Source organism: Erithacus rubecula (assembly GCF_903797595.1).
Source record: "Erithacus rubecula genome assembly, chromosome: 1".
NCBI lineage: Eukaryota > Metazoa > Chordata > Aves > Passeriformes > Muscicapidae > Erithacus > Erithacus rubecula.
Window position 1 is genome coordinate 1,046,345 of NC_136658.1, and position 18,105 is coordinate 1,064,449.

Below are 18,105 nucleotides of genomic sequence, written 5' to 3' on the forward strand. Positions count from 1 at the left end.
TTTATTTAAATACAATACAATGCAGAAATCAAGGATTTATTTTCTTCCTTTCCACGAGATGCTTTTCAAAACCTACCAGTCCAAGGCTAGTTCATGTCTTAAATTTGAAGCTCTCAGCCTTGATTTAAATTAGATATACATCTGGACAGAGACAAACACTTGGGATTAAATCTAGCTGAACATTAGTCTCTGTAACTAGGAATGTAGAGCTAGCTATATTAAAAATCTACTCTCTTTTCTCCTTAAATGAGAAAAATTTCATTCTATTCCTCATCTTGCTGTACACTACTGCAGTTTACTTCAAATATCACAGAATGGGAAAGGATTTTTAAAGATCATCCTGTCCAAGCTCCCTGCTGTGGTTTTCATTCCAAACAGCTCAGGTGAAACTTCCTTTCCTCAAGGGAACCCCAACAGTATTTCTGACAATGCAAGAGATGTGAGCAGACAGTGACAAGTGGCAAAGTCCCTTGTTCCTCATGGCCACATCTCACCTGAAGATTCCTCCTCCCACTCAGCCAGCTGAACTGGCTCACTGGTGTTTACTGGTGTTTACTGGTCCATCTCCAGTGGACAAGAAATTGCCTCTAACAGGCAGAGCAGCAATTCTCCCAAGGATCCCTCCTTTTACACAGCCATTCCCAGGCACACTATGTAAAAACCCAGGAGGGTTTCACAGCTGACAGCTACACATTGAAGGACAACCAGAAAAAAAGGCTGCTCTGCCACTGATCCAAGTATTCAGTGCCATATGGATGTGTTTTGTGCAGTCCCCGGGCATTTTAAAACCAGCTAGAGAAGCAAAGAATTGTCACTTGTATTTAAAGCTCAACAGTAGCTAAAGGGAAAAAGGAAGAGGCAGAAGAGAGAATTTTCTATTATCCATCTTTTTCTAAGGCAACATCAGCCTGTTAGCTGTCTATAGGCAATTTAGAATCCTATTTTATTTAGCACTACACATTTTTCTTGAGGGAGATGCCAGTTAGTTTCACCTGGTATCTGTATTTTTTCACTAGTTAAGAATGATCATGACTGGCCCCAAGGTAGAAGCCACAGCCTGGAAAGCTGGAAAAAGCTCCCCTTTGCATTTTGGGATGTGAAAGGATCACACAGATCAATAAAAATGTGGGGAGAGTCATTTCAAGTTTAATGACAAACTCAGAACTCCTTCCTGCTAAGCAAATCCTAATCAGCAGTGGCAGAGTTGATAAAAGTAGAACAATATCCCTGATTATTAATGCACAGGCAAGATTTCCTTTGGGATCTGCACCAAGCCTTGTGACAGGGACAAAAATACCCAGTGATAAATAGCTTCATTAACTCTTGTGGGTTTTTGTCAGTAATTAGCTTGACTCTTCCTCCCAAAATGGGAAATAAATGAAAGAGCACAATGCAAACAAATCTTGTTCTGTTTGCTCAGTCACAGCCACAAGGAAATGAAACAGTAAAAACGGGTCAGCCTCTGGTTCTGTCTCAAAATCACACTTTGGAGATTTTTTAAACAATGAAGCTGCACACTGGAAAGTTTTCATATAAAAACTGGGGTGTTTTTTACCATCCCATTGTAGAAAAGAATAAACAAGAGTTGACCCTTCACTGCAGAACAGGAAGGAGCAGATCTATGAAATACACTAATTCTATTACTCTGTCAGTACAGCAAAATAAAAAAACATGGAAATGTTACCTCCTTAGCACAGCTATAAAAAATCATTTGAAAATCTATGCCTTATGTTCTAGAGATGAAACTTCTTGTCTGGTTTTCTGTGGAGGAATTCCAAGCCAAGCCTGTAACATAACCAGTGCTATTTTCACAGTTTGAAAGGTTTCTAAATGCAACAGAGCCAAAACAAGAGTCACAAGTGGAAGACCTCCAGGCAATCCCAGTTCTCCTCCCCCAGGATAACACCAAGCCCTGGGAAGTGACACAGTGCCACGTGAGGAGCCAGACTCCCAGTTTTCTGTTGGAGGAGCTGCTGCCATCTCCCATGTTCAGAGTGCTGAATCTCCCATCACTTGGTACAGAAGGGGCAAATATTCTGATTCAGTATGGCTGAAGGTAACTGAGGTCTGCAGAAGTAAAGTGCTGCCCATTCTGAATGCTGGGTGGATTGTTTTAATTTAAGTTACAGTGGTGTGGAAACCAGAAACTGCCTTCAACTTCCCACATCCAAGCAAAGTAGGAGCTTTGGCTTGGAGGAAAACCCTGTGAAGAGCTGAAAGCAAAATGCTGCAATGGGGTAAATGAAATGTGCATGTGAACACCTCAAACAACAGGGAACAGCAGGAGCAGGAAGGGAATCTCACATGCCAATTTCTGCAGTGTGGTAAACGTGGTTTCATTCAAATGAGGAAGAACAAACCCAAGATAAGGGAACCAGAAGATCCAGATTTGGAGTAACAGCACAGATAAGGAAAACAAAAGAACAGGGAGACACAAGAATTTTGCCCAAGCCTAAAGGATGAGACAAAGCACCTAAAGGAAAAGTTCCAAGCAGTTCTGACTCCTAAGAGGAGCAGGACAAGTGTCACAAAAGCATCCTAAAGACAGGATGAGCACCCAGCTGTGTCCCATCCTGTGTCCCAGCTTTGGGACAGAAATCTGGGCTCTTTGGAGGACAGGGATCAGAGTGGACAGCTAAGATCCACACTGCAGTGGCTGTGAGGGAAATCCACATTAGGATGCCTTTCACTTCCATGTGGATGAGTGTAACACCAACCAGAGAACAGGAACTGTGGATGATACACTCATGTTTTCATGGATATCAAGCTTGCTTAATTAACCAAAGGGTATTCACAGGCCACCTTTACATTTCAAAGACTTATGTGCAGCTTCTCATTATTTGCCAAGAATGAAAAAAAACAGTTCCAAATTTACAGACTCAAAAGAATATTTTTTTCAGTGTAGCCTGAGGATTTTGCTTTCCTTCATATCTTACATAGTTAAGGTTTTTAAAATAGTTTCCAAGGAGGTTTCAAATATTCTCCAAAGGACTTTATCACTACTGCTCACAAAATGCCTCAGCCATAAACACTGGTAACACAAAGCAGCACTTGGAAATACTCTAAAGCACATCCCAGGGATCTTCTGAACAGGTGACCATGGAGCTAAGGAAGAAGGAAGATTTAGCAGCCCAGAAGTCCATGTGACCAGAGTCTCTACCCAAAACTTCTTAGGAGCAAGGCACAGCAAGTGGAGGAAGGAGCTCTGAGCTGTGGGAATTCCAGGTGGGCTGATGGACAATTCAGCTGGCATGTGCAGCACAGACTGGGAAGAGGAAGACATTCCATGCAGGAGATGTTACTGGGAAGCTCAGACTCCTGTCTCCTGGCTGCAATTCCTGTGTTCTCCAAGTGGGAAGGGCTGAGCCATAACCAAGTGTTCAAGGGCTCAGGTGATATCCACTATTTCCTCCTTCCCAAAAGAGCCTGCTCATTATTGCTCCAATAATCCCAACAGCACCACTCCAGATAAACATCATCCTAGTAACTCCATTTTTGGATAAACTATCAATTCTGGATTGTGGTGTTTGGGTTGAAATCTCAGAAAAACTCCACTTTATCCCAGGTTATTACACCTTTGCTGTGAGCACAATGAGACAAATTAAACAGTTTTAGAGACACCTCCAAAAATTCTATTCTATTCTATTCTATTCTATTCTATTCTATTCTATTCTATTCTATTCTATTCTATTCTATTCTATTCTATTCTATTCTATTCTATTCTATTCTATTCTATTCTATTCTATTCTATTCTATTCTATTCTATTCCACTTGCTTCTCAAACAAAAATCTGACTTACCAAGTTTCAGAGCCCAATCCTGAAGTTTTATTATTGTCATGCAAGGGTGCCTGAAAATTCACTTTACATATGATGACAGTTAAAGCCCTTGGGAGTGAATTCATTTTTTGAAGCATCTACTGCTTCCAGGTTCTATCATTCCAATTTTCCATTAAAAACCAGTGCAGGACTGAGCAAAAACCCACCAGGAGACCTTCAGTAATTAATCATTCATAAGATCCAATTTTTACATCCCAGTATTTTATTTTTAAACACCTAATTATCTCCTTGTAAAAGGCTTGAAAGAAATAAAATGCTACATTATGGAGATCAAAAGTAATTAAGCCACTCTGGACAGACATTAGGTGGGAAGGGTGGATCTGCTCTGCCAGGAGTGGTTCTGGGAAGTGCAAATTCCACATGGGCAAAAGGGGAAGGAGCCAAGAGCTCCTCCATCACCTGAAGCACAGGAGACCCCTTCAGCTGATTTCCAGATTTACAGCAACTTTAAATCCTCAATTTAAGTCAGAAACTAAATGCTACCAAACCATTTTGGAAAGAAGAAGCAGACATTGAAAACATAATTAAGAATTTCCGGTTTAAACACTTTTAACACAGTATTTGTTCCCTAACAAGTCATATTCGTGAGCAGTTTAGACAAAAATCTGCATAAAAATCCTCAAACAGAACAACGTTTCCCAAAAGTAACTTTTGCTAAATAAACTGCAAATGATAGGCTAATGCACCATCTAATATGGAAACACTCTCCTGGATTCCTCAGGGTGATATTCAAGAGAGAGGCAGCAGAGAGCAGCCACCTGAGGATGCATTTCTGCAGGGAAACACTCCCTGCCTCCAGCACTGAGCATTATCCTGATGCAAGCTAAACCAGCAGCTGCCAGCATCCAGCTGAGGAAACCCAGGCATTGCTTCCCTGGATTAGGTGCCAAATGGAGCCCCTGGAACAAGCTCCTGCTCTCTTCCCAAAGATGTTCTGCCCTTGAAAGCACAACAAGCACTGCTAAGTCAGCCATTTCCAGTGAGGAATTAGAGAAGTTTCAGGAGACCTATTAAAATCCAAGGGATTACCATCCCCTTCCCTTCCCTCCATCCTTTAATTCAGTTAAATTCTGCCTAATGTTTCCCCAGCACCATTATCCCACTGGCAAAACAAGCAAATGCTTCCTCCTGACTCCCTGCACTGCCACAAAGAAATTTCTGCTCTCTCACACTGTGGTGACAATTTTCCTGCTGGGGAAGGAGAAATGGAAAAGGAGAAGAAAAAGAAGAAAAGGAAGAAGGGGACAAGAGCTCCATATAGCATTCTCCTCAGTGATTCCATTTAATTCCCACAACTTACCATCTCCTGGAAGGGTTCAGACCTGTCCTCTGCTCTTTCCATACAGGAGATGCAGAGCAGCTTCAACAGGAGCTTCCTCAAACTCATTCTCCAGGCAGACACACAGGTGAGTGATTCTTCCCAAGCAAGTTTGGACAAAATCCTAAAATAATCCTGATTTAAGATCGATGCAGAGTGGCTTATGAAGAGGCAACTTGCAAGGAAAAAAGTGCCCAGAGTGCATTAATTAAGCACAGCCCTCCTCCAGGCATCTGCTGATGTGAGCTGACAGGGATGGCTGTGCACAACACCTGGGGACTGCTGTGAAAATAACCCAACACCAACACACACAGCTCAGTGCACACACTGCAACTCCTCAGCCAGGCAGAGGGAAAACAGCTGCTGTGAAACACAGGGCAGCACACAATGCTGGGGTTTGCACCAAAAAAAACCCAACCACTATCTGGTTTTTAGCAACAGAAACCCAAAACGTGCAGAAACTGAGATGACAGCTGGAGGAGCTGCAGGCTCTGGGCTCCTCAGACATCTGTGGGTCCAGGCAGCAATGGTCACAAATCCTGGCATTAAGGATCCAAGGGAAGGATATCCTGACACCACACTATCCTCTTCTCCTCCACATCTCCTGCTCCTGAGCTGCCCCAGCTCTTCTCCTGGGAACTGGGGCAGGACAGAGGCCAAAAGACACTCGATGCTCCTGCTGCCTGCACTGCAAAGGAACAACTCAAAGCTTAAGGGATATTAAACCACTGCATCAATTCCCAGCTTTTCAATGGGAAACTTTTCCTCCAAAATCTTCCTCTTTTCCTCAAACTTCTTCCTAACTGAGACACTGACCTCTCCATAGGGAGTTTCAGCCAGCTGACAATAAAATTGTTCCTTCCCAGCTGTGCTTCACAAGTGCCTTGGGAAGAGGCCACGGAGCCTGAAGGGTCTGCAAACCCAAGGTCTGATATTCATCTCTATGAATTTTAAAAATAAAAATAGCTAGTCTTTAAGAGGTAGAAATTTGGTTCCAAATAGTAAATGGAGTAAGTTCTGTTGGCATTTTAGTTTCATCTTTTCTAAATGAATGGATATTCCAGAAGGAACTGTGGGACTCAACTACAGGAAAAAAAAAAAAAAAAAAGAAAGTGTTTATATGAGAACCCAGGTTTGGAGCAGAAAATTCTTTAAACAAGAATAATCTACACTCCAACTGGGATACAGTATCTTGAAATAAATACTCTCCTCCAGCAGTATTTTCCAGAAGAACAATCCCTTCGTATTAAGGACATAATACTAGTTAAGTTCCTATTTAATTGGAATATTTTTTCTCTAAGACTTGGAACTAACTTGAGCAATTCCTTGTATAAACATGCACAGAAAATATTTTGGGATCTTCAGACTGCCCTACCTAAAACCAGCTTTAAGTGCACCACAGGGGTGGCTCTGGACTCAGGTTTTAGGCAAGCAGCTGAGAAGCACCAAATCCAGAGAAAAGCACAGAGCTGTTTGGAGACATCTTAAAAACATCTCATGTAGGACACTTCCTCCCCTTCTCCAGTTTCCAAAAGGAAAAGGCAAAAAGCCTTTGCTTTTCCTGGGATCTGGAAGCAGGCAGGCAAATCTCTGCCTTGCTCTGAGCTGTGCAAGGCTTGTACAGACTAAACAGCCATTTAAAACATCAGCCATGCAATCCCCCAGGGAAATTTTTCTCTGGATGGTAGGATTTACTGCAGGCAACGTGTAGTAATTCACACAAGGTTCCTTTCGAGTTTCCTAAAATCTCTCTTGCATTTTTAAGCAAAAATGTAAAATTCCTAAGGCCGAGGAATTTATTTTTAACTGTAAATTACCCACTGTGACAGCACAGATTCCACCAAGCCTAAAAACAGAGGCAACCTATGAACCCTTTGCATTTCACCAGAAAGGAGGGAAATATTTTAACACCAAACCAGCTGATGAGTCAAGATTGGAAAGGCTTTTTTTCACTGGGAAAAGCTTTTTTCCAAGTCTGCTGTTGCACTACAGCATCCAAATAAAGAGGTCAATTTTATGGGACACGAGCGTTTGATCTCCCTCCTGTTTATGCAACATCAGGGAAAAAAAAAAACCATCCTCTTCTCCAAGTCACACTGTGGTTTAAGAGAAACTAAAAACAAACAAAAAAAAAAGTGGAAGAGAATTATGGTCATGATTGTATAGTGGTGGATAAAAGTCACTCTGATGACTGCCCAGTGAAAAAAAACCAAAGATAACTAGGGAAGAAAAATGGGAAGCTGGAAGAACAGAAATAGGAACATAATTATGATTTGAATACAAAAATAAGGAATATTAAGAGGCAGCTGGAAAAGCTGAGAAGAAGTGACAAGAACCAATGAATGAGTGTGGCAATGAGAGATTGGAACAGACCAGCCCTGTGAAAACCTCTTTGTAATGCATTCCAAGGTCGGGGAAAAAAAAGGGAAAAAAATAAAAAAGGTTGGGATTTCCTTGTGATGATACTCCAAATGTCTTCAGCCTCAGCCCCTCCCTCCAGCTGTGTCCAGCTGCTGTGCTGAAGGACTCACCTCTGGTTTTATCCCAACCAGCAGCACCAGCTCAGCTCAAGGAAAGCCATCCTGGGTTTTATGTGGACACAAGTGACTTTCCAGCCATTTTGAGTGAGCCAAGGACAAAAAGCCCAAAAGCTGCTCCAGAAGCAAGTAAGGGGAAGGGGGAAAAAATAATGAGGTACTATAGACAAGACAAAGCAGACAGCAAACCTCTAGCATGAAGACCTGTCTGCTGCTGCTGAGAAAGTCAGAACTTCCTTCCAAAGAGAATGGTCTCCATCTCCTCCACAATTCAGACATACACTGGATGATTCCACCACCCACCCAGCACACATTGCTCTACTAAGACTTCTTTCCATCAGGCCATTCAAAAAAACCCTCCTGTCACTGACACCAAGGGTTCTCACAGCCAATTCTGTACCAGCAGAGGAGGACAGGAGTGAGTGAATATTTTGTACTCCCAGCAAATGTAACATCTCCATTAAAATAAAGGAAGCTGCAGAGAAACTCCTGCACTCACATTCAATCCAGTGCTGTCTGCCCACTCCTGTGCAGCTCCAGAGCTTCTGCAGGACTGAAGCCTCAAACCTAAGATTCTCTTTTCCCAACTCCAGCAGCAGCTACCTACACCCCTTGGCAAAGCCCACACGTGCCAATCCTGCATCAGCTACTGCTTGGAGCTTTGCCATGGATGCAAAGACCCCTCTCCTTTCAGCCACACATCTATTCCAGTTTTAATCCCCCTTCTCTTTGTGTTGCACATATCAAGAACATTATGAAAATTAACTTGCTGTAACTCAAACCTAGACAGGGGCATGGACAGGAAGCACAGCAGGAAGCATTTAGTGGAATGGAATAAACTGGCCCCTGCATTAATTACAGAAATGCTGGAGTGGCTTGGTTTTTTCTGCAGCAATTGCTGATTGCTCCTGAAGAAGCAAACCATTAGAGCAAAGTCACTTAGCAGGATAAATGGCACTCATCTCTATGGTGTAAATGTTAACAGTACAAAGGTTTAAAGGGTCACAATTCAAGACAGAGAAAAGACCAGCTGAAAGTTTAGACATTTTCTCATTAGCAGGTTTAGCTGCCCCTTCCTGGTTCTGGCCATGTCAAGACAGAATACAGCTCATCAGTATTGCTCCAGCATTTCTTGGCAACTCTTTCAATTCTGGGAAAATGTGTTTCAGAGTTAAGGCAAAGCCTTCATTCTGTGTGTTGGGAACACCTACACATGTCTGGACCAGGGAACACCACGAGCCTGCAAAAACTCAGAATAGCTGGGTGGCATCTCCAGGGGATACTGGCAGCCACTCCCAGCACAGAGAATTCCAAATGAGCCCCAAACCCTGCACACTCAAATGGCACAGGTGACACGTGTGACATCAGCATGTGCCCATCCTGGATTACAGGGGGCCAGCAGAAAGGACACACAAAGCAGGGACAGGAACAGGTGAGCTGCACCCTCACCCCAAGAAGTCAAATTTATTTACATCTAGTTTCACACAATAGTTGCTTCCCAGATTATCTTTATTTTTGGGATGCACTAGGCTTCATTTGGGTAAGAGTTAAATAGTAGACAAAGCACACAAAAAAAGTCTTTTTTTCCAGTTAATATCACTCAAATATCCCAGAACATGGTTTGAACATAAAAGGAAAATATCTGACAGAAAATAATTGATTAAATTGTTCACTGTCCCTGGGCCTTACATTGTATTGGAATCTGAAGACTTTGGTTTATGCTGAGGGGAAAACAAAGAATTCATTTAGCTTTTCAACTTTGTGTGAGATCTGTAAATAAATCGAGCAAAGAGAGCTGAAAAATTTGACTTTGACTGCAAGTCCACATTTTGGCTGCTGTTTGTTTGCCAAGACACACATTTTTCACTTAAACTACTTCCATAAATAATTTATATTAACATGTCAAACCCATCATCATTTTGATGGTATCTGTTAATTTTCAAAATAGTGCTTTTCCAGAAGCTCAGAGTGGAAAAGACCTCAGAGATCATCAAGTCCTTGACCAGCCAAGGGCTGGACCCAGTGATCTCAGAGGTTTTTTCCCAGTTCCATACCTGGAGAGATGCATCAGCATTTCTACACCTGTTCAGAAACATTCCTGTATCACAAGGTTACTGTTCTTGCAGGTTACAGCCCTTATAGGTGAATTTTGAAGATTGACTTGAAAAAATCTGATGGTGTTCACATTGAGGCAACAAAGTGTGGGTTTTTCTGAGCCACGTTTCAAAGCAGGGAAGGGTTTAGCTGGCTGGTTTTGGTGGGTTGGTTTGGGGGTTTGTAATCACTAGTGTACACAACAGGTACTTGTATATGCATGAACACAACAAAATGCCTTTAAACATCTGGACTAAATTAGCAGGTAACTAAAAGGTAGCTATTTCCTCACAGACTGATTACAGAAGACAGATTTTTAACCATCACTGAAGCTGAGAGGAATGGCTGTTGGCTCTGATCATTCCCAAATGCCACATCATCTGCTAAGGTGGGCTCAGATGAGCTTCCCTGCCTTTGTTTCTCCATTAGTCTCACTTACAGCTTCAGCAAAAGCTTTCAGACATCTGCTCTGCAGAAGCTGGACCCAGTGCCAGGTACCACCACCCCCCCAAGAGCTGCAGATAGAAAATCCATTATGTCACATCAAGGAAAAAGATGATCATTTCCTTCCAAATCACAGCTCATTGCTGAGATGCAGGGAGAAAAGCACAGCAGAGTTCAGAAAGGCACATCTATTCCTCCTTTCAAGAACAGACACAGCTCCCTCAGAGGCTTCCACAAATAGACAGGGATCAAAAGGCAGCGTGAGAACAGGCACCACAAAACACTGATGCCTTTTTCTCTGTGCTTCTTCCACACGTTGCTGTAGGAAGGGACTTTTTTCAGCAATGGAGAAGAGAAAGAAGAGAAATGGTGGAGTTCAAGATCTTTAGGACAGTGAGGAAGGATCAGAAAAAATCCCAGAACAGTTTGGGTGGGAAGGGACCTTCATCAACAAAGATGTTCAACAGTGCTGCTCCCACTGACCCCTGGAGAACACAGGTGTGGACTGAGGCAGAGAAAGCCACTGAGCACCTCAGCCTTCTCCATATCCTGGGTAACCAGGCCTCCTGTTTCCTTCCAGAGAGACTCCACACCTCCCTGGTCTTCCTTTATCACTACACAAGCTTTTCTTGCTGACCCTGATGACTGGCTAGATTTAACTCTAACAGGGCTTTGGGTCTCCTAACCTGATCTCTGTTTGCTCAGACATTTCTGTCTGTGCATTCCTCCCAGGCTACCTGTCCACACTTCCAGGCTTCCATTTTGCATTTGAGGTAGTCCAGGAATTCCTTGCCCATCCATGCAGGCCTCCTGGTGTTCCTGCCTGAGCTCCCCTTTGTTGGGATGCATTGCTGATATTCCACTTCCAGATGTGAAGCCCAAGTTCAGAAGCTCATGAAAAATTCACACAGCCCAAACAGAACCCTAAATATCTGAAGGCCCAGCCACAGGAAAACCACAATATTAGGAAATTACTGAGAGGGGAGGAGATAAGCTTTTAAACACCAAAGCAACAAGGTGATAGCTCTCTGGAGTCTGTGAAGCTGAGAATTCCTTAGAAACATTCCTGGAGCTTTAGGCAGCACAGGGATGAGTCTGTGCCTACTGTGAGCAGTGCTACACCAGCCTCATGTCACACACCTGCAGCTCCCCAGTTATCTAATGAGACACATCACAGTGCTCAGCAGTGCCTGTACCAACATCGTTATGCAACACAACAGCTCATTAGTGCTTTCCAAACAGCTGTATTTCAGGAGTTATTACACTGCACCTATCAGTGCGTTCTCAATATTAAAAATCTCTTTGTCTCCTGATTAAAAATAAAACAAAATGCAACTAGTTCTCATTTCCCTCAAGATCTTATGCAGAAATGCTGGCACGGAGAGACAACAGGGAGTTCATTTGCTTTCTGTACATGTTGGTGCCCTTCAGACCTGCTCTCCAATAAAAGCTGTGGTAGAAACTCACGTGATGAACAAGTATTTCTGATGTGGTGCCTCAGCATCTCAATTAAAAAAAAAAATCCATTTATTAAGAAGTAGAGGTGTTCCTATGCAAAGCAGAACTTAAGAGGTTATTAATATTTGAGTATGTGTCATATTTACTGCAAGTTACCCCAACGTAGGTGATGTGTCCACTCCCTGATGTGATCCAGAAATCAGAATTCCTTAAACTTGATGAAAATCACCTGATAAAAGCAGATCAAAGGCAGAAAGAAACACACTTCCCCACACACAATAGCTCTATCTAATCCCTCAGCACAGAGCTCTCCCTGCCTTTTTAGCAAAGATTAGCATATTTAAAACTGCTAAACTCTGTATAATCTTCAATCATTGAGAAAAGTAATTCAATTAAAGAAAGTGCTGGTGAAGTTGCCTTCTTGCTAGCCAGCCAATGCTGTTTCCCTGCACAAGTTTAAAAAAAAAAAGAGATTGAAAGAGGAGAAGAATCTTCTGGCTGGGCACAGATGATGTTGCAGGCTCGTGATGCAGCCACAGCACAGGCAGCAAGTCCCCAGGCTGGGCTGGGGAGGGGCGTGGGGGACACAAGCCCCAGACACAAGGAGATTTTGGTGATTGAGGAGCGAGGCAAATCAGCATCTTAGCACGGGAAAGAGCATCTGCAGCCCGTGCTGAACAGCACAGGGCAGAGCCACTGCAGTCCGTGTGAATGCTGAGGGATACGGCACTGAACTCCCACAACATGGCTGAGGGGAGCGGAGAGAAAACCACACACTGCATCCCCCGTGCAATCCCACTCTCAAACGGAAACAAAACACCCAGGGATGCTTCCAGATCTCCCACTCAAGGCTGCAAAGCCTGCCCAGTAAGGAACTGCAGTTGAGATTTCCCCAGCCCTAAGACAGGCATTTCTTGGCGAGGCTGTGTACAGTCAGCACAGGTCTGCCATCAGCCAGCTCGGGATGCTGAGGCAGCTAATGGCCATCACAGCCCTTTGTACCATTTCATTTGTCATCCTGAAGTCCCTGGATGCAAATGAACCCAGAGCACTCAGCCTCCCCATCAGCAGCAAGAAGATATCTTTAATTATGGCCTTCCAACAGGGCAGAGAACCTTTCATCTGAACAGGAAGCAAATGCAGCAACGCAGCGCAACGGCTGTACAAAGATCTCCTGGGTTATCAAAGCTGCTATCCTAAAAACTTCTATTTCTGCACCTCCCTTCACCTTCCAGACAAAGAACAGCAAGGTGTGAGCAGAGCCCACTCCAGCTCCTTTTCTGCAACACCAGATTCTTCCGCAGTTCTCTCCAAATACCATGAGGGCGTTCATTCCTCCAGGAGCCACTTGGAACGAGAGCTCTGCATCCTTGGGGCGGTAACAAAAAATAAAAAAAACGACAGGGAATGACATCATGACAGAGCCATGTGAAGAGCTCCAGTCCAGAAGGGCCGTGTCTCCATCGGAGGCAGCCGGGGAGCGCCGTGCTGGAACATGCCCACGCTGCAGCACCCGCGGGATGCGCGGACACGGAGCCGGCACCGCGCGTCGCACAAAGGCAAAAAAAGGCAGGGCTGGAGCCCACCCTGCAGCTGCCAGCCCAGCTGGATTCCAGCCAGCTCCCACCCAGCCACAAGCCCCAGCACAGGCAGCAGTTGCAGGGTGGGAATATTCAGGCAGGAGGATTTCGCTGTGCTGGACCCGCAGAATCCATTCTCTCCTCCCTAGCTTTGATGCTATGACTGGGAATTATCGAAAACCTTCCAGTGTAAAAACAGATGATTAGGTGAGAGGGGAAAAAAAAAATTCCTAGAGGAAGCAGATATCTGATGTTATGTCTGCTAGAAGAGACAAGAAATCCACGTGTAGCCAAGAGCTTGTTGAGATTTAAGATCTGCACCAGGTGCCACCACCTTCCAGAGAGGTATTTGAAAAGCTTCATGGTATCAAAGCTCAGAAATACAGGTAAACAAGCCAAGGATTTTGCAAATGCATTGCAGTGTATTTCAGATCCCTGTTACCAAATACCTGGGAAAAAAAAAAACAACCAAAAAAAAACCCCAGCATTTTCTACACATGACCCTCACCCAAAATCCTCATAAAATGGCTGGCCAAATAGCACCTAACCAAGCAGATCAGGTGAGTTAGCCAAAAAATAATAAATAATCAAGTTGCACTCAAGCTCCGCAAAATCCCTGATATGAGAAACACTGTTTCAACCCCAAAAACACAAAATAGAAAGAGAATGAATCAAGAAACAGACTAAAGGAAACAGACTAAAGGAAATTGACAACATACAGGTAAGCAATTTCAACAGCAGCCTTATCACCAAGCTCATCCTCATCTGAGTGAGGAAACATCATGATACAACTAATTTGGTAAAAAAAAAAGTAGTATTTCATCATCTCCTACCACAGGGACCAAAGGTAGCTGAGGGAGCAAATACCCCGCCCTGAGACAGAAAATAATTTGTACCTATTCATTATGTCATAGATCACTCAGTATCTACCTAGGATTACACAAAGCATCTCATAAAGGAGCTTTTTCTTTTTTTTTTTTCTTTTCTTTTTCAGAAAACTCTTCCAAGGGAAAGCTTTGGAATGCAGTATCGGAGATAGAGGCCTTCCGCTAAGGAAGGAGCAGACATTGTTTAGGTTTTTTTTTTTTTTTTCATTCCAAAGACAGGGAAGAAAACCTCATTGACTGAATTAAATATTCAGAGCGTCGCTCTGCCAAGACACAACTCCATTATGGAAAAACGCTGTATTTACACAGCAAATACTGCGGATTGAGACTCGTGCCCCCCAAAAAGCAGAGGAGCAGGGATCGAATGAATCAGCAGCTGTTTCTGGAGATGGGCTTTAGTGGGTGGGGGGCTAAACCAGAGCCGAACCCCGAGCACCCCACGAGGGCTGGAGGGTGCCAGGGACTCTCCTGAGAGAGGCTGGGGAAGGGTGAGGAGGGGGATCCTGTCAGACCCCCATGAAGGTGGGTGGGTGCTGGAAGGGTGAGGAGGGGGATCCCATCAGATTCCAGGAAGGTGGGTGGGTGCTGGAAGGGTGAGGAGGGGGATCCTGTCAGACCCCCGGGAAGGTGGGTGGGTGCTGGAAGGGTGAGGAGGGGGATCCTGTCAGACCCCCGGGAAGGTGGGTGGGTGCTGGAAGGGTGAGGAGGGGGATCCTGTCAGACCCCCATGAAGGTGGGTGGGTGCTGGAAGGGTGAGGAGGGGGATCCTGTCAGACCCCCATGAAGGTGGGTGGGTGCTGGAAGGGTGAGGAGGGGGATCCTGTCAGACCCCCATGAAGGTGGGTGGGTGCTGGAAGGGTGAGGAGGGGGATCCTGTCAGACCCCCATGAAGGTGGGTGGGTGCTGGAAGGGTGAGGAGGGGGATCCTGTCAGACCCCCGGGAAGGTGGGTGGGGGCTGGAAGGGTGAGGAGGGGGATCCTGTCAGACCCCCGGGAAGGTGGGTGGGTGCTGGAAGGGTGAGGAGGGGGATCCTGTCAGACCCCCGGGAAGGTGGGTGGGTGCTGGAAGGGTGAGGAGGGGGATCCTGTCAGACCCCCGGGAAGGTGGGTGGGTGCTGGAAGGGTGAGGAGGGGGATCCCATCAGACTCCATGAAGGTGGGTGGGTGCTGGAAGGGTGAGGAGGGGGATCCCATCAGATTCCATGAAGGTGGGTGGGTGCTGGAAGGGTGAGGAGGGGGATCCCATCAGATTCCAGGAAGGTGGGTGGGTGCTGGAAGGGTGAGGAGGGGGATCCCATCAGACTCCATGAAGGTGGGTGGGTGTCAGAGGCGCTCCTGAGGATGTCGGGGAGGGTGAGGAGGGGGTCCCTTCGTGCCCCCACGAGTGTCGGGGCGGGGGTCCCGGCCCGAGGCGGGCGGTGACTCACCGCTCTGCTCTCCCAGGAACACCAGCTTGAATTTCCGCAGCGGGTTCCCGAAGTCCCCGCCCGACGACATGATGGAGGAGCCGCCGCCGCCGCCGCCCCGCGCTCGCTCCGCTCCCCGCGGCGGCACCCGCGACCGCTCCCGCTTCTCTCCGCCTCCGCCTGCTCCCGCTTCCCCTCGTGCTCCCGCTGCCCGGCGAAGGCTGCGAGCCCCGGAGCGGTGCCGGTGCCGGTGCCGGTGTCGGTGCCGCCGCTCGCCCCCCCCGCGCTCCCGGAGCCGGCGCTCCGCCCGCCCCGCGCACGCGCAGTGAGCGCTTCCCTCTGCTACGGGCCGGGAATGGCTCGGGCTGGGAGGGACGGGGAGAATGGCCCGGTTCCACCCACGGACACCGACACCGACACCGACACCGACACCTTCCCCCCGGACAGGCTGCGCTCAGCTCCATCCAGCCCGGCCTTGGGCACTGCCGGGGCAGCCACAGCTGCTGGGGACACAGGGCCGGCCGCCCTCACGTCCTCAGCATCGGTGCGCCCAGCCCGCCTCACCAGCCCAGTCCTTAACACCAAAGGTTTCATCCTAACCTGATTGGGGTGTTCCTTGCACAGGAGCGTGTCTGACCCCTCGCAGCAGGGTGATGTTTCTCAGGTGATGGTCTCACTGTCATCTTTTGAGAAGTAGCTGAGGGCCCTCCACCTCCAGCTTTCCCTTTCACTATTTTTTGCCCATTTTCCCCCACTCTGCCCTCAAAGTTCAGTGATTTAGGAAGTTGCCAGGTGCATCCTGGCCCCTTCTGTTTAAACCTTGGCTGGGAGATTGTTCCAGAGTGTCTCTGCTCTGATAGTCAGGGAAATAGCATCTGCTACATGTTTAGTTTTGAAAGCCTTTCTATTTCTGATAGTTTCATTTATACTCCCTCAATGTGATTAACTGCTTCACCAAGGGCTGGGGTTTTTTCACCCGAGCCTTGAAGTACCAGAGAACTAAAAGAGGAAAATGTGTCTTTAATCAGGTGATTAAATTTAAACAAGTTTTAATAGATATGAGCAGAGTCTTCCATCCAGCTCCATACCTGGCATCTGCTGTGCTTCCACACTGGGTGTGTGGCTGCTCTCCTGCACCACGTAGAAAGTGAATCCAGACTGGCCTGAGATGATTTCAAATATTAAATACAAATATTGTCCTTGTTTTTGTGTCAATCTTCCCCCCGGGTCCCGGGGAAAACAACAGCTGAAGGCAGAGGAGGAGACATGCAAAACAGGTTTTCTTCTAAGGTCTATTTCAACGCTTCTTGATTGTTTTCATCATTGGATGAGTCTGAAAAGAAGTGGAGACAAGGCATGGGAAACCTTAAAAAGGAGGAAAAGCTTCCTGGAGTTTTTTTACTGTGGTACAGAAAAAGGAAGTCATCGAGTCACCTCAGCTTCTCCATGTAAATGTCACAAAAAGGTTTGGGAGTTGTGCTCCTGCAGCAAGGATTCGGCTCCTTGGCTTTAAAAGGATGCAAAAGGCAAAGAAAGGCAGATTCCAGTTGGAAATTAGGACTGTGTCCTAAGGGAGAGGGTGCTGAGCCACCAGAACAAGCTGCCAAGAGCAGCACTTTGTATCCAGGGAAAATCGAGAGGAGCCTTGGTGAGAAAGATGCTTTCACAGAGAGAGGAGTGATCTGCTTCCATAAAGCCATAAGTCACTGGAAACCTATCGACTGCGACGTGCAGGAGAGTGAATTCCCTGATTTAACAGCCCCTTTTGGCCTTAAAATGTATCCATCTATGATAGATGGCAGAGATATTCCCCAGTGGAGAGGTGGACTCCTTTCTCATGGAGACAAGAGGATAACAACTCCTTGGGAGGGGGGATCTCTGTTATTGTCCTACCCCAAACTCAGCCTGGGGCAACACTCCCTGCTCAGCACTGTGTGGGTGGAGGAAAGGTGAGTCCCAGGAGGGGCAGAGGGAATTTGGGGTGCAGTCCCACTCCATGGACAGGGAATGAGGAGTCATCCACGAGCTGCTCTTAATCGGGGTGCTCATGCAGCTTCCCCTAAAATACAGGACCAGCCAGTCCCCTCCAGCCACAGCAGCCCCTCCTCAATTTCCTCTGGGGCTTCAAAGATCCTGGGAGGAGGTTTCCTGCAGTGAGAGTGCTGGCTGTGATCCTTAGGCAAGTGTCATTCCCAGGCTGGCCCTGCCTGGGGCCCACCAGGTGGGATCAAAGGGCAGGATAACATCCACGTGGGCAGTTCTGTCACATCCTGGGAGCACCAGGAAAGCAGCTTGGAGCTGGGAACACGTGTCCTTGCATCGTGGAGCAAAGGTGCCACAGATCCCCTCTGCTCTCTGCATGTGCAGACACAAACCTTATCCTTTCTCATTCCTTCTGTTCCCTCTCCCTGCAGAGGATGGACATCAACATGTCCAGTGAAATGCAGGACAGGGCTGGATCTCAGAGCAGGAAATAAACTTGCCACGTGGATGGACTGGAGGGAGAAAGTCCACCAGGAGCTCTGACAGCTCCAGCAAGGGCA

At 46.3% G+C, this 18,105-nt stretch overlaps 1 protein-coding gene across 2 annotated transcripts in view; it reads right to left on the reverse strand.

The window, feature by feature from the left end:
• The window catches only part of RAB6A (RAB6A, member RAS oncogene family), a 39,701-nt gene extending 23,810 nt beyond the window's left edge, over nucleotides 1–15,891 (reverse strand). The window contains exon 1 of one of the 2 annotated variants that reach the window (XM_079321667.1): nucleotides 15,584–15,891. In XM_079321667.1, the coding sequence (XP_079177793.1) occupies nucleotides 15,584–15,653 (70 nt within the window). In that variant the 5' untranslated portion in view covers nucleotides 15,654–15,891. The remainder of the gene's footprint in view (nucleotides 1–15,583) is intronic. The other variant, XM_079321666.1, reaches the window with a different exon arrangement.
• Between the last annotated feature and the right edge of the window lie 2,214 nt (nucleotides 15,892–18,105).